The sequence below is a fragment of the Takifugu rubripes genome, chromosome 17 (genome assembly GCF_901000725.2).
Source record: "Takifugu rubripes chromosome 17, fTakRub1.2, whole genome shotgun sequence".
NCBI classification, from domain to species: domain Eukaryota; kingdom Metazoa; phylum Chordata; class Actinopteri; order Tetraodontiformes; family Tetraodontidae; genus Takifugu; species Takifugu rubripes.
In genome coordinates this window covers 7760552-7776198 of record NC_042301.1, presented here as the reverse complement: position 1 = coordinate 7776198, position 15647 = coordinate 7760552, and the positions used below count along the sequence as shown (strand labels likewise).

At 40.5% G+C, this 15647-nt stretch overlaps 1 protein-coding gene across 3 annotated transcripts in view; it reads right to left on the bottom strand.

The window, feature by feature from the left end:
• Positions 1 to 712: 712 nt before the first annotated feature.
• Positions 713 to 15647, bottom strand: part of patl1 (PAT1 homolog 1, processing body mRNA decay factor) — a 34903-nt gene continuing 19968 nt past the window's right edge. Inside the window, exons 7-21 of one of the 3 annotated variants that reach the window (XM_011620067.2) lie at positions 13571 to 13768; positions 12858 to 12959; positions 12367 to 12453; positions 11996 to 12016; positions 11197 to 11411; positions 10916 to 11060; positions 10678 to 10795; positions 10494 to 10591; positions 7992 to 8051; positions 7730 to 7875; positions 3050 to 3209; positions 2260 to 2385; positions 1936 to 2027; positions 977 to 1170; positions 713 to 886 (exon numbers count right to left, since the gene is read on the bottom strand). In XM_011620067.2, coding sequence (XP_011618369.1) covers positions 1017 to 1170; positions 1936 to 2027; positions 2260 to 2385; positions 3050 to 3209; positions 7730 to 7875; positions 7992 to 8051; positions 10494 to 10591; positions 10678 to 10795; positions 10916 to 11060; positions 11197 to 11411; positions 11996 to 12016; positions 12367 to 12453; positions 12858 to 12959; positions 13571 to 13768 — 1722 coding nt within the window. In that variant the 3' untranslated portion in view covers positions 713 to 886; positions 977 to 1016. The remainder of the gene's footprint in view (positions 887 to 976; positions 1171 to 1935; positions 2028 to 2259; positions 2386 to 3049; positions 3210 to 7729; positions 7876 to 7991; positions 8052 to 10493; positions 10592 to 10677; positions 10796 to 10915; positions 11061 to 11196; positions 11412 to 11995; positions 12017 to 12366; positions 12454 to 12857; positions 12960 to 13570; positions 13769 to 15647) is intronic. The other 2 variants (XM_011620066.2, XM_011620068.2) reach the window with 2 other exon arrangements.

Genomic DNA, 15647 nt, shown 5'->3' with positions numbered 1-15647 from the left:
TGATGTACTGCTTCGTCAAACCGCTGTGGCTGCACCCGCACTGCCGCACAAACATCTCTTGACCAGATTATACCAGCGTGTCCAACAGAGAGTCACTGTGGATGATGCCGAGCTCAGCAAGCTGGGGATTCCTCTACTGAAAATAAACAGTAAATCCATTGCACACTTTCAGGCGACAGGAGGCCTTGTCATTTTGATGCAGGTTTGAGCTTCAGCAAGTCTTAATCATATCTACAGGTGTAGCAATGTGATTGGCTTGTTAGCTATTTGTGTGAACAGGTGTACCTAAATAAAGTGGTAATAGGTTCTCTTCATCCAGGTCATATCAATCCATATAGGTCTAATGAGTCAACTGGAGAGTTTAAAAGAACTGGAAGCCTTTCTGCATCTCATCTTAATCTGAAATGTTTAATTCTGTTTGTGGAGAGTTGAAAGCTAATGCAGTATGGAAGGCCTGAATGCCCCTCATAGGTGTTAAGAACATCTCTTGGTAAAACCTATCAGCGCTATGTAAGGTTAGGTATAATTTGTCCAATGAAGACTTCATGACTGGGTGCTTGACTTTGCACATCTGTGGCATGACTGAATAATCTGAATGTAAAAATATTTACAAATTAAAAATATTTGTTAAATGCCCATATTTCTATGCAAGATGTAGCCAGTAACATCTGTAATGCAAAACAGGAGTAATAGAAAGTCAAAGAGGCTGCAGTTTTTTTTTTTTTTTAATAGAAATACCTTTTAATTAGAATATTCAGATCACTTACACACACCCACACATATTCACAAAGCAGTATTATACATTTAAATGAATTATGATTCAGAAATGCAAAGACTGGTGAGAGATGTATTGTGATGTCTCTTCTACCTGGAGAAAGGAGTGATCCTGAGAAAAACAAAGACCATATTTACTTACTGTGCTATGAGAGCAGATTCTTGGTACATATTTCTATGACCTAATATGTATAACAAGTACCTAAAACACAATGCTTCGAATGACCATGTGCTCATGTAGCTTACTGTAACTTGTCATGCAAATACTCCAGGCTTTGCTGATCAACATAGCGAGAGAGGAGAGACTGCAGGTTGGGAGGGACGAAGAGAGGAGAGGAAAGAGAGGAGGATGGAATGCTCAGCAGCTCCCTTGACACAGAGAACACCAATTCAGTCCTGGGTAGCACACACAAAAAAGGAAAAGAAAATGTTACTTTTTTTTTTTTTAAATTGCTGGAAAGGTGTCAAATGCAAGGAGAATGAAAAAAGTTTGGATAATATGAACTACAAAAATTTCAAATAGGATTTTAGTCATTCCTTCTGTCTGGCCCCTTTACTCAGTACTACTTTGACATGCAGCATGATGTCTGGTTTAAAAATTAGATATGACTGCAGCACCAAATAATATATTAAAAACGTAATCTGAACTATGAAGTATGATGCATCATAAATTGGGTTCTGCTTTGCTGCATCAGATCCTAGCCTACAATGACTGAGGAGAGACTGGAGTTCCAAGTTTATGTCAGATTAATAAGTAATGGTCTGGACGTCAATTCATGCTCTGTAGAAGTTGCATGATGCAGGACAGGACAATGGCCTAAAATCCAACCCTAACCCTAAGTCAACAACAGAATGGACTCAGAGAAAGAAAATCCACCTATTATATTAGAGGTGCTTTTCATTATAAAAAGGACAGAGTACAGTAGTTCAGCTATGGCAAACGTTCCCTCTGAACTATGTGGTTGTTGAATCAATTTTCTTGTAGAGATGGTGGAAATAACACTAATAAAAATGTTTTTACTGAGAAATCAGTGACATGGTCATTACTTATTTTGCCTGTTGGCAGGAGAAGAAAGTATTTACTAGACAGGGTGGAAATAGAACAGAACCTAAAAATTTAGGTGGAGTTAAGATAAAAGTAATATGGGTGATGTAGCTTACCATCTGTTGTCCTCCATAAGCTGACAGTTTGGGTCCAAGGTTTGCATCCTCTCTCCTTCACTCAGGATCAGGTACAACAGAGTCACACCAAACTGAACAGAAGAAAGGTTTGTGTTTTGAGTTGGTTTTAGTACCTATAATATAATCAGCACTTCAGCAGAAGCCTAATGACAGCTCAGAGATTTAACTCAGTTGATTAGCTCTGTCGAAAACATGCAAATAGTAGTATATTTTCTTTTGATTTTACTCATGGACAAAACCTATAAATATGATGTGGCATGTATTGGGTTTCATATTGGTGTGTAGGTTTTATTGTTTTCATACCTTGTTGTGCAGTATAGATTCCAACTGTCCATCACTGCTCTGGAGCTCCTGGAGGAGGCCTATGAGGGCAGAGCTTGAGAGTGATGGGATCACTGCAGCGACTGGCTCCACCAAGGAACAAAGCACCTTAAAAAACAGAGAACAGGAAATATTTGCTAAGTGCGTTTCATTATAAAAACACAGAACAGCTATGTAAATAACCTTTAGTCATTTCCACAACCTTATTTACGCCTTTAAAATACCTTTTAATAAACTGTCTATCATAGTTTCAGTCTCCAGCAGACAAGGAATGAATTCTTTTAGAAAATATATAATGATCTTGTTCAGGAGGAACAACCTCCCCGTTCTGAAACCGAGAGGTGTTCTGTAACTGGACTTCTGTGCTCTTTACACCTTGTCTGTAACAAACTCCATATTTGAACATGAAGCTGGAAAATGCAACAGGCTCTAAAAGCTGCACAAGAAGAGCAACATCTTCCTCAGCATAAACTGAATTGCCAAGATGATGTATGTCTTGCATGTGGCCTGTTCCTAACCTGTGCAATCTTTTATTAGCAAGGTGAACTTTGTAACATGGTCAGTGAGCGTATATGTTCTTACTTGCTTATTATTTCATCTACCTGCTTTTATATTCCTACTGTTTTGTGTTTGCCTCTTTATCCTGCTTTGTGACCAGACTGTTATTGTAAATGACTGCAACTGATCAGTCTAGTATTGTCTGTGTAATGCAACCAAACCAAGAAAGGGGTACTTCCTGTACTTTATCTTAAGTAGAAGGGCTGGTGGGTACCTGGTCCTGTTTGTCCTTCTTGGCCAGGACAGGAAGGTTGCGGGCAATTGCCATGATAACTGCACCAGCTTGTTGTGATGGCAAAAAGGGGAGGAGCCTGGAGATAAGTCGCTTGCCCTTTCTCACCGACATAATCATCAAACACTGCTCATCACTAACTCTGAGGGAAAGAAAATGTAAAAATAAATACATTTATTTAAAAGCCTAAATTATAGTTCAAATTCATGTCATGGCTTTTTTGTTTCAGAAGAAACACCCCCAAATAATCTGAATCCCTCAAAAAGTTATGGATTTGTATCTGAGCTGACTTTCTTTTTGTTCAAAAAAAAATATAAAAATCTCTTCCTTCCCCCCTTGAGCTCCTTCAGACTTGGGTCCTCTACCAGAGGCCTGGGAGTCAAAGGGTTCTCCACAGGATCTTAGCTGTTCCTTGGCATGTGCTCTTCTGGACAGAGATCTCTGATGTGGTACCTGGTATCTGTTGGAGCAATCTACTCAGCAGGATATCTGATTACTGGCAGAGCGTAGGTGTTTATGGCCTGGACCTGATTCTTACCATTCAGCTGACTTTTCAGGACCTGCCTTAACCTCTGTAGGTATTTGGCTGTGGCTGACCTCCTACCTGCCTCCTCATGGTTACCATTTGGTTGCGGAATCGTCAAGTATCGTTCCCTTCAGGTAGGTCAACCCCATCAGTTGCGATCACCTTTCCTCTTCTAGATATCATCCATCCACATTTATCTAGTCCTAATCACATCCCGATGTCTTTGCTATAGATCCAAGTGAGGTGAATCAGGGAGTCAATGTCACGCTCATTCTTGGCATACAGCTTGATGTCATCCATGTAGAAGAGGTGGCTGATGGTTGTTCCACTTCGGAACTGGTACCTATAGCCACTCTTTTTGATGATCTGGCTGAGGGGGTTTAGGCTATGCAGAGCAGCAGGGGGCCAGGGCATCTCCTTGATATATGCCGCATCTGATGCTCACACATGCGATTGGCTTTGAGTTGGCCTCCAGAGTTGTGTTCCACAGCTTCATGGAGTTCTGGATGAACTCTCTTAGTGTCCTGTTGATGGTTTACAGCTTTAGGCACTCCAGTATTCAGGTGTGCTGCATTGAGTCATAGGCCTTCTTGTAATCAATCCAGGCACTGCACAGTTTGGTGTGCCGTGTCCTAGAGTCCTGGGCTACTTGCTCTGACAAATAGCTGGTGCTTGGCACCTCTGGTGTTGTTGCCTATACCTTTTTGTGCTTTGCTCATATATTGATCCATGTTCCTACAGATCTTAGTCACTATAACGCCTGATAGGACCTTCCATGTGGTGCTGAGGCAAGTTATGGGCTGGTTGATGGATCGTATTGTGCCCTTCTGGAGTCCATCATTATGAGGACTGTCTGTCCCTGGGTTAGCCACTCTGGGTGGTTCCCTGATGTTAGCAGTTCATTTGTTTGGATGTCTGCTAAGGTGATGACAACTGGGTTTTGTTCTGGACGTTGGCTGTGCTCTATCTGTAGGTCTTGCAGCCATTGGGCATTAGTGTTGTGCCTTTCCTCTTTCTCCCAGATACTCTTCCAGTATTGCTCAGTGACGGTAGGGGTTGATAGTGCCGCGTTCAAGTCCTCCAGTAGAGATTGGTCTGGCACTTTGTTTGTTAACCTTGTCAGGGAGGTAGTTGATTTGCCCCAGAACTTCATGATTCTCTCTCTCAGGTCAGCTGCCTTTGTGTTGAGTCTGTCTGACATAGGGGCTTTGTACCCAATCTCAATATTTGGGGGTGATGATGAAACCACCCCCAAGCTGACCTGGCTCCCCCTTGCCGTAGCATATTTGTACCGTGGATGAGGCACATCGCTGTACCTCATCAATCTCTAGCTGTGCAACTTCTTATTGCGGATATTCGAACACTGAGCTAAGAGCTGCTTCTTAGTCAGTGAGGATGTGGGGTTTCGAAGCACCCATTTCTCCCATGTCCTCTGCATGTACCCTCTCTCACTGGGGTTACTCTCATAGTAACACACACACACACACACACACACACACACATGTATGTGTTTTTACACTGCTCAAAAGAATTAAAAAACACTTCGAAAACACATCAAATCTAAACGGGGGGGGGGGGAAATGATCTTAAATATCTTTCCTGATAAAAAGTAGGTGATGTATTAGTAACAAAATGATGCCACATAATTTGATAGAAATGAAAATGATCACCCTATAGAGGGGGGAAATCAAAGACACCCCAAAAATGAAAGTGAAAAAATGATGCAGCAGACTGGTCCATTTTGCCAAAATGTCATTGTAGCAACTCAAAATGATTCTCAGTAGTTTGTGTGGCCCCCATGTGCTTGTACGCATGCCTGACAATGTCGGGGCATGCTCCTAATGAGACGATGAATGGTGTCCTGGGGGATCTCCTCCCAGATCTGGACTAGGGCATCACTGAGCTCCTGGACAGTCTGAGGATCAACCTGGCAGCGCTGAATGGACCTAAACATAATGAGATGTTATGTCCCCACGCTTTGAAACATGCGGCTTATGCCGCATTTCTGTGAATTTTTCTTCTGCCCTCAGGGATGCTCTAGCAGGAAGTGCAAAAATGAGACAGGCAGCGAAAGTCAGTGCAAACTAGAAAGCGCCAGTTTTTCTTCTTAGCACATGCAACCCAAGACTCACAACAGCAAAATATGGTAATAGTTTTACATCCTCACGCCCCTCCTAATAGAAAACACACAAAGAAATTCCTGTGATGCAGCTTTTAAGTAGAAGGCCATCGATCTGGCTTGGCATTAATGAATCTACGGTGAGACGTTCGAGGCGGCAGCAGGAAGAATTGAGTCAATGCCAAAAGACAAGAAAGGCTTTCAGAGGACACAAAAGCAGGTGGCCTGAACTTGAAGATATTCTTGAGGACTGGGCGAACACACAGAGAGCAGGTGGTTGATGTGTATCCACTGTGCAGATCCGGTTGTGGTTTCGGTGCACGGGAGAATTAAGCGACTTTAATAATTGCGCAGTTGCGCTTTAACAGTGATCAGAAAGAAAAAGTGACAGTGGTTTAGTGTTCAGTGGATTCAGTATGCAGGAGGAAGAAAAATAAAGCATCTTGGTTATAAAGCACAGGGAGGAAGATGAATAAAGCCATCAATTACGTTTCTGTTTTGTTTGATCAGCATTTTTACTGCCGTGACCTGACCTACCGTAATTTCCGGACTATAAGCCGCTACTTTTCTTCTACACTTTAAACACTGCGGCTTTTTCTACGGTGCGGCTTATTTATGTTTTTTTTCGTGGCGCACTATCACAACTATTGTGAATCATTCATTTTTAATAACCCTCATCAACATGGAAAATACTAGAAGAAAAGCATATGATGTGGCTTTTAAGTTAAAAGCGATCACTCTGGCGGTTGAAGAAGGAAATCGAACTGGCGCACGTAATCTTGGCATAAATTACTGTTATTGTTTCCGCTGTACAAATCAGACTAAAGGCAAAAGCAATCGCCACCGCGATGAAAATAGAAGATTTTAGAGGTGGGCCATTGGGGAGTTTTAGATTGTTCCTTGTTTGAGTAAAAAAGCATAAACAACGTAATTTGTGTGTAGCTGATACAAACGTATATTTCAAGGTAGCTGCATTACAGACACCGTTAGAAAAAAAAGCATTTACCGGTACAATATATTTATGTTGCTAAGCGGATTAAATTAAAAGAAAAGTTAAAAAACCCTGACGTGATGAAAATTGGATTTAAGGTCTCTGTATAAACATACAAGTGAAAAGAGTGGCTGTTGTTTCTTACCTGTCTGTCACTCGTCAGTGACTCGTCTCTTACGGTAATAAAAACATATACCGGTACTGAGTGTTTTCGATCTAATTTTTCATATTACTACGTGGGATACCTGCGGCTTAAAATCCGGTGCGGTTTATATAAATACAAGATTGATTTTCTTTCTAAAATTAGATTATGCGGCTTTTAATCAGGTGCGCTCTGCAGTCCAGAAATTCAGTTCAGACATATGAGTAAACACTTATGGTAAAAAACCTTTCTATACAAATATCTTATTTCTCAGCCTGGATATCAGCAGCTTATAGTCCAGTGCGGCTTGTATGTGAAAAAATATACATTTCTTTTAAATTTTAGTGGGTGCTGGTTATATGTCCTCTATAGTCTGGAAAATACTGTACACACACACACACACACACACACACACACACACACAGACACACACACAAACACATTTGTGTGTGCACACAATAGTGTTGAAAATTGAAGAAAATATTCAACCAATCAGTTAAAAGGTTCAGTCTGTTTTGCCAGCTGTAGAATTTATGAAAGGAGCCTAAAACAGTACTAAAACAGTACTGCAAGAAGCAGTTACTCTATAATTAAACCCCTAGCTTTTGGCTGACGTACATCTCAGCTGGAAATTAAAAAAATACACTGATTATAGGTGGGGCTCCAGGAGCAGTTAAGACACGCCAAGCCACTCTCCAACAGACTGAAATGTCAAGAGTTGAACCAAAATCAATCAACCTCTCTACTTTACTTCAGCCCCAATTACATTTGTTTTTAGACAGAAAAAAAAAACCCTAAATGTTTTTGGGGTTTAGTTACACTTTAAGTGTCACTAATGTACTGAAGTAATTACAGTTACTTTCAAATGTATCGACAAGGTTTACCTGTTTTCCCACTCTTTTTCCAACAGTGAGTTGCACAGCTGCGAAGTGTTTGCTTTATGCTGTTCAAGCAAAGCCTCCCGGTCCTCCTCTGAAGTTTGTACAAAATGCTTCTCGAAGTCTTGTACCTCCAGCAACAAGCTGTAGATCTAAAGGATGTCAGTGGTGGACAGAAGGAGCCAAACATGTATTAAGGATTCATCATGTAGGGTTCATATACTTTGATTTAGCTTGTTTTCAGAATGCATAGTGCTCTTATTCCAACCTTTTCAACTGTGTAAAGGATTTGTCTTCTCTTATTCCACACTTGCTTCTCTCGTTTCTCCTGCAAATAGGTGGAAAATCAATCACAAATACACCAACCTGACTTTTTTAAAATAAATGCTCAACAACAATGAGACAATAACACTGGACAGACGTTGGCTGAAAATATTTCCACCAAAGATGAGGGCAAGGAAAAGCAAAATCAGTGGCTACCTGCAGCAGCAGTCTTGGCAAAAAAAAACACCACCAAAACATGGTCTTCCCATACAGGTGCTGGTCATATAATTAGAATACTGTATCGTGAAAAAGTTGACTTATTTCAGAAATTCTATTCAAAATGTGGAATTCGTTTGTTATATTCATTCATTACAACCAGACTGATATATTTCAAGTGTTTATTTCTTTTAATTTTGATGATTATAACTGAAAACTAATGAAAAACCAAAATTCAGTACCTCGGAAAATTATAATACTTCAGAAAGGTTCAATATTGAAGAGACCTGGTGTCACATTCTAATCAGCTAATGAACTCAAAACACCTGTGAAGGCCTTTAAATGGTCTCTAAGTCTAGCTCTGAAGGCTACACAATCATGGGGAAGACTGCTGACCTGACAGTTGTCCAAAAAGATGACCATTGCAAGGACGGCGAAAAGTTCATTGCTAAAGAGGCTGGCTGTTCACAGAGCTCTGTGTTCAAGCACATTAATAGAGAGGTGAAGAGAAGGAAAAAATGCAGTAGAAAAAAAGTGTACAAGCAATAGGAATAACTGCAACCGTGAGAGGATAGTCAAAACAAAACACACTCAAAATTTTTGGGGAGATTCACAAAGAGTGGACTGCAGTTGGAGGTGCTTCAAGAATGACCACACCGATGTATGCAAGACATGAGTTTCAGCTGTCGCTTTTCTTGTGTCAAGCCACTCTTGAACATGAAACAGCTTCAGAAGCATCTCGCCTGGACTAGACACAAATGACTGGAGTGCTGATGAAAGGTCCAAGGTTATTTTCTCTGAAAGTAAATTTTGCATGTCACAGTGTCTGGAGGAAGAGATGAGAGGCACAGAATGTTTGTTGGTTGAGGTCAAGCGCTGTTTCCACAGTCACTGATGGTTTGGGGTGCCATGTCATTTGTCATCTGGTGTTGATCCACTGTGTTTTCTTAGGTCCAAGGTCAATGCAGCCATCTACTAGGACGTTTGAGAGCACTTCATGCTTCCTGCTGCTGACCAACTTTATGGAGATGCAGAATTCCTTTTCCAACAGAACTTGGCACCTGCACACAGTGCAAAATCTACCAGTACCTGGTTCAAGGACCACGGTATCCGTATGGAGTAATTCAGCCCCAAGGAGCCAACTAGTGCTGTACATTCTCATACTTTTCATGTCCATACCTTTCAGTTGGCCAACAAATGAAATCTAGAAATCTTTTTTGTATCAGTCTTAAGTAATATTCCAATTTTCTGAGACACTGAAATTGGGATTTTTATTAGTTGTCAGTTATAATCATAAGAATTAAAAGAAAAACACTTGAAATATATCAGCCTGTGTGTAATTAATGAATATAATATACAAATTTAAATTTTTGAATGGAATTACTGAAATAAATCAAGTTTTTCATGATATTCTAATTCTATGACCAGCAACTGTACATTACTGGTGTTTCTGAAAACACCCATAAAGAAATAGAACAATGTTGTGTATGCTGTAAAAGTAAATAAATAATCACTCCACAATTATCCAACACAGGAGCACCAACTCATCTGGACAGGATACAGTTGTTCACCTGCACCCAAAGTTTAAGTTCACTCATTCTAAAAGAACCATTCTCAAACAGAGCAGGAGGCCCAAGGTGCAACCTTGAGCTCTCGCCAACACTAACCAAAACAGCAAAAGTATGACTTACGAATAATCTCCCAAAAAGGAAAAGGGTTTAACGTATAAGAATGTAGAGTGCTTTTCACACAATCACATTTTATTTGATAATGAAATTATGTGAAGTTTTTAAATGCAAAAATAGAAAAGGTTCTTGCCACTGGAAAGATTGAATTTCTATGTTTTTAACTCAAACACTTCAGTACGTGCCCTCTGACTTTAGCTGCATTTTTGCAGTGTAATCCAAAATATTGTATATGTAAAATTCACAACAGTATATGTACCAATATATCTTTACCATTTTTAAGTGGATATGTATATATATATAATAGTAAGGTAGCAATAAATGTATTCAAAACTTTCAATTAGCAAATACAATACTATATAAAAGACAGAAATATGTTATATTCTACAAGTCAGAGCAACACCCTTTGTCAGAAAGGTTATTTGGCTTGTATCCATGATGTGATATGTTGGGCGGCAGTAGCTCAACATATCAACATGGAAAGTGTTCTGGTAGTAGTGAAAAATGCTCACTTATGGCCCTGCGATGAACTGCTGACTCTGTGTGTGTGTGTGTGTGTGCGTGCGTGTGTGTGTGTGTGTGCGGGGGGTGGGGGGGATACCAACCTCATCATCTGAGCGAGCTGTCACTACGGCATCAATCATCTTACGGGGGTTGTTGACGCTGGAGACTGTCAGCTTACCAAGAGAACCTGCAAACTGAACTGTTGACAAACATTCATCAACTTTCAAATTATGAACTTAGTGTAAGGGGTTGTTGATGTTGTGGTACAAAATTCTTGTCACTTGCCAGGTCTATAGGAATGTTCAACCTTGGCAATTTGGGGTGTTATTAGCTTGGTGGTATGCTCCTTCTTGCTGCTGTCCGTTTGTCTTTCCTGACGTTTTTCCATTTTTTCATAGTAGTTCTACATGTGGAAACATAGAGGTCAGTGAAAATATTATAATAAAGTAAAAAATGAAAGGATTGTAAAAACAATGTTTAATGTAGAGTGTGTGTGCACATGTACAAATACACACAAAAATACCTGATAATAGTAGTCATCCAGATAAGGATCTGTGCTCTGCAGCTGCATCATTTGGACTTTGGTCACCCACTCCTTTTCTTTTTGAGTCATCAAGTTACTGTAGGGATCTCTACTTCTGCGGTCCCCTCCAGTCCTGCTATGATTCCTGTGGAGCAGATGAATGTGACCTTTCTTTGATCAGGAGATATTTAAATAGAGCTCTAGTTATGGAAATTTTTCAGTCAACAACCAGTGAATTACTGCCCCACACAGTAGTCGCTTACAAATACGAATTAATTTACCCAGCCTGGTTCTGCATGCGCTGGGTGAGCATTCGATGGTGTTGTGGATGAAGATGAGTAGTATTGTGTCTAATCGCTGCTCCATGGCTTGTGAGGCCACGGGGGGGCAGTGATGCCATGCGCTGGCCAGATGGCACAGAGCCACCAAAAAACTGCCTGAAACCACCACCTGGTAATAAAGGGGGGGCTGGTCCAGTGCAGGGAAAACGAGCCACCTAACATCAGGAAGCAAGAAAATAGACCAAAGTTAAAGATGAACCTGTGGTACAGAAGTGAACTATTAAAACAGTAAAGCAGATTGGTTAGCACTTTATATGAACCAATTCCTGCCTTCTTTATCTATCTGCTCTTATCTCCATTTCTATTATGGACTTATTATTTTCTTCTTTAGAGTGAATTAATATATTTTCATTTACAGGATGGGGGTACTCCTGATAGAAAATAAAACTATAATTCACTATATTCATAGTGCTATCCACCACCTGGTGTTTAACCGGTGCTGTTTGGGTCGGATAAAATAAGTGTAATAGTATGGGATGATGCTTGTTAACAGAGTGTGTCTCACTATATCGCAAAAGAAATATGGTTACGTAACAGTTCTAAAAATGCTCCAAGACTTTGACAAATAACATGTATGGCCAAAATAACATGCATTTTAAAAACTGCAATCCAAAACACATTTAGCAAAGAGGTTGACTGTCAAGAAACTAAAATAATTTGGGTTTTACTCAGCCACAACTGATATGTGGTCAAGGTCAAACATGAGCCAAAACATGAGCTTATCAATACAGGAACTCACCACTGATGAGACCCCAAGTCCCTAGAAACAAGATATATGATGCTCTTATTCATTTTCAACGTGTATATATTATTAAACATGGCAATTACATATAAACAATTAATTAGCTAGGAAAAAATTACACAAATGTGACAGCTTTATTCCCTGCCATCATGGAGGAGTGTCATAAGCTGAGCACCTTCTGTAGGCTGCATGTAGCACCTCAAACTCAAGATGAAGGCTATGAAAAAATGCCAAGCTAGAAAAGAATTTTACAGAAATAATGTGGAGAAAGAATTTCTCTGTGGCCACCATTTACATACCTTCACAAGTGCATGATGTATGTGTGTGTGTGTATGTGCACACGTATGAGCGAAGAGCAAGTAACTCACCTGAGGGTTAAGAATCTGGGCTCGTTGAATCTGGGACAGCACTGGACCAACTCTGGGAGGGAAAGGACCACGACACAGTGGGGAATTCTGAAATACAAATAGACAGAAAAAACAAAAATCAACAAAAAAAGAGTAAACAGAGAAAACAAAAAAAAAGATTAAAAAGTAAAAGCAAAAAGTGTGCCACCAATGTAGGGTTGAAAAAAATGCTATTTGTTTATGCACGGTCCAACTCAACCCTTACACCAGCAGTTTGTTATAATTAATGTATTTCTCTGATCTCTGCCTATTCTCTCCTCTACCTGTCCTCCCCCTTCTCCTCAATCTCTACCCAGACGGCCATCAGCAGAAGGGTCCTCCTACCCAGTATATATGAGCCCAGTCCTGCTCAAGGTTTCTTCCTGTCAAATGGGAGTTTTTCCTTGCCACTGTTGCTTGTTGGGGATCAGGAACAGGGGGCATATAAACAATCAACTTTTCTAAAAACTCACAGCTATGTTGAGGAGGGTGTTTGGTGACAGACGCTCAGTGTAAGGAGGTGGGAATCTGTGCTGGCCCGGGGCTCTCACGTGAACTGCCAATGGATGTTGGATCTACACATGCACACAAAGATGGGAAAAATTTAAAATGTTACATGTTAAACAAGACTACACAGTATTTGTTCTGTAATTGTCTATTAGTACAACTGATGAATTAAGGTATATAAAAAAAACATGAACTCAACTGCTTAATATTATGTAAAAGTACAACAAAAATTACAACTATTAGTGCTTGATTACAGTATTAGGTGTAAAATGTTGATGGCAATAAGTGTGTTTACATGCACATTGAAATAGGACAACACTTGTTGCTTGACTAGCGAGCATAATTTATGCAATGAGACTTTGTTTACAAAGGAGTTTGCAGTAGCGTAATTATGGATCAGTCAAGCCACCTCCTCCTGTTTAGGTGGCAATTTGTTTGAATTTGTTGATGATGGGCCACACCGGCAAACCTATCTTGCAACAGGCTCAAAGGGAGTCCACCGGAATATTGGCCGATATAAAACTTAACTTAAAACTGTACTTTTCTAAGTCTTTTTGCATAGAATTTGGGCGTAATTGTATAGGAATGATACTATATAAGAACATTTATAATAACAATAGAAATAAATTAAGGAACCACAAAAATTGAATAATGGTTTGAAGATTTGTGTGCTCTTCACCTGATGATTTATGGTATGGCTCACTGGCTGTTTTGGTGGGGTCCCAATAGGTACGACCCTCACTGGAGGGGACCCAATCACCGGAGAGGAAGAGCGTGGAGGTGGGACTCTCTCTGATAAATCCTGACCATCATTACCAGCCTGAAGAAGTCGTTTAGGAAGTCCTGTTTCCTTGAAACCCGACAGGGGAGAACTATCCTGCAGAGGTGAAAGATAAACAGAATTATAAGTGGAAGATAACCTGTGTTTAACATGCTCTGTGAGGTTAATAAACATTGTAAGACACTATTTTTGAGATAAAGGAGAGAAGTAAGCGATGTGGCAACACAGAAACAATAATGAACAGCATTAAGTTTCCTTTCTCCTACTTTGCATGTCAAATGCTGAAAATGACACTACTTATGGATCTCCAGTCTCAAGAAAGTTCTTTATTCTTTAAGAGTCATAATTAGTTTAATATAGGCACTGTGTTTAGTGTTATCACATGAGGAATCAACATATATTGTACTGTATATCAGCGGTCCCCCAACCACTGGGTCATTTGGTGCCGGGCCGCACAGAAAGAATAAATAACTTACACTATTTCCATTTTATTTATAGTCTATCTCTGAACAATTTTTTATTTTGAAAAAATGACAGAATTCTCTCCGTTACATCCGTCTATAACTCACTCTCGACGCACGTCAAGATGCTTGCCTCGGTCATGTGTCACGGTAATATTAAACCCACAAGCTGGCAAAATGAGTGAAAAACAGATGGAAAGTTTCTTTACAAAAGGCCCAGTGAAGACAGAAGAAGGGCCTATGACCACTAAGACAAAGAAAGCTGCATTTAACAGACAATACCAGGAGAACTACTTAAAATATGGATTTACCATGACTGGTAATTCACACGCACCAAGCATAATATGCATAATATGCATAATATGCGGCGACCGGTTCTCCAGTGAGAAACAAAACAGCTTTGACACTTGGAGACCATGCCAGGAGGATGCTGCTAATAAAGTTACCTACCGTATTTTCACGACTATAAGGCGCACCTAAAAGCCTAGCATTTTCTAAAAAATCTACGGTGCGCCTTTTAACCCGGAGCGCCTTTTGTATGGATTACGGTAATATTGGTTAATCGCGGCTACCGTAGTCAGTAGGCGTGGCCGAGGTAACAGCAGTAAATTCAGTCCCAAACCATTTCTGTCTGTAAAGACCCCAAAATGGCTCCTTGCAAGAGACGCGCTTTTGACGCAGAGTTCAAACTGAAGGCTATCAGTCACGCAGTTAAACACGGAAATAGAGCAGCGGCAAGAGAATTTAACGTGAACGAATCAATGGTGCGGAAGTGGAGGAAGCAACAAGACGACCTGCGCCAGGTAAAGAAGACTCAACGGAGCTTCCGAGGAAACAAAGCAAGAAGTGGATTAACAAAGGAACTCCAGCCGCTAGATATTGGTGTTAACGGGGCATTCAAAACTAGACTGCGAACTGCGTGGGACCGGTGGATGACGAACGGCGAACACACGTTCAACAAGACGGGGAGACGGCCCCGAGCGTCATACGTCACTATCTGCCAGTGGATCGTAAATGCCTGGGCATCGACCGTGGTCCGAGCTTTCGGGAAGGCAGGGCTTGTCACTGAAATGCCAGACAACACCAGCGACACCGACCCTGATGACGACTTTGACGAGACGGAGCCGGCCATGTTGGACGCCGTATTCGCACAACTGTTCAATTCGGACACCGAAGAAGAAGAATTCGAGGGATTCCTGGATGAGGAATGAACTGATAAAGTGATCTTTACGTGTTTCTTTTGTGTGTTTACAACTTAACAAGGCTGGTCATACTGTGAATATGGAAATTACCGTTTGAACAACGTTGTTATATTGCTATTGTTATATTGCTATTGCTATCGCTTTGCACTACTTCGAGAGTTCGAGTTACCGTATATTGTGTTTGCACTAACGTTTGATTTACCGCAACGGTACTACGTGATAAAAATGTTGCACTAAATCGAATATTTATTAAACTCCACTATCCACTTGTGATAAAAATGTTGCGCTGCCTGTTATAACTCGCTGTTATTA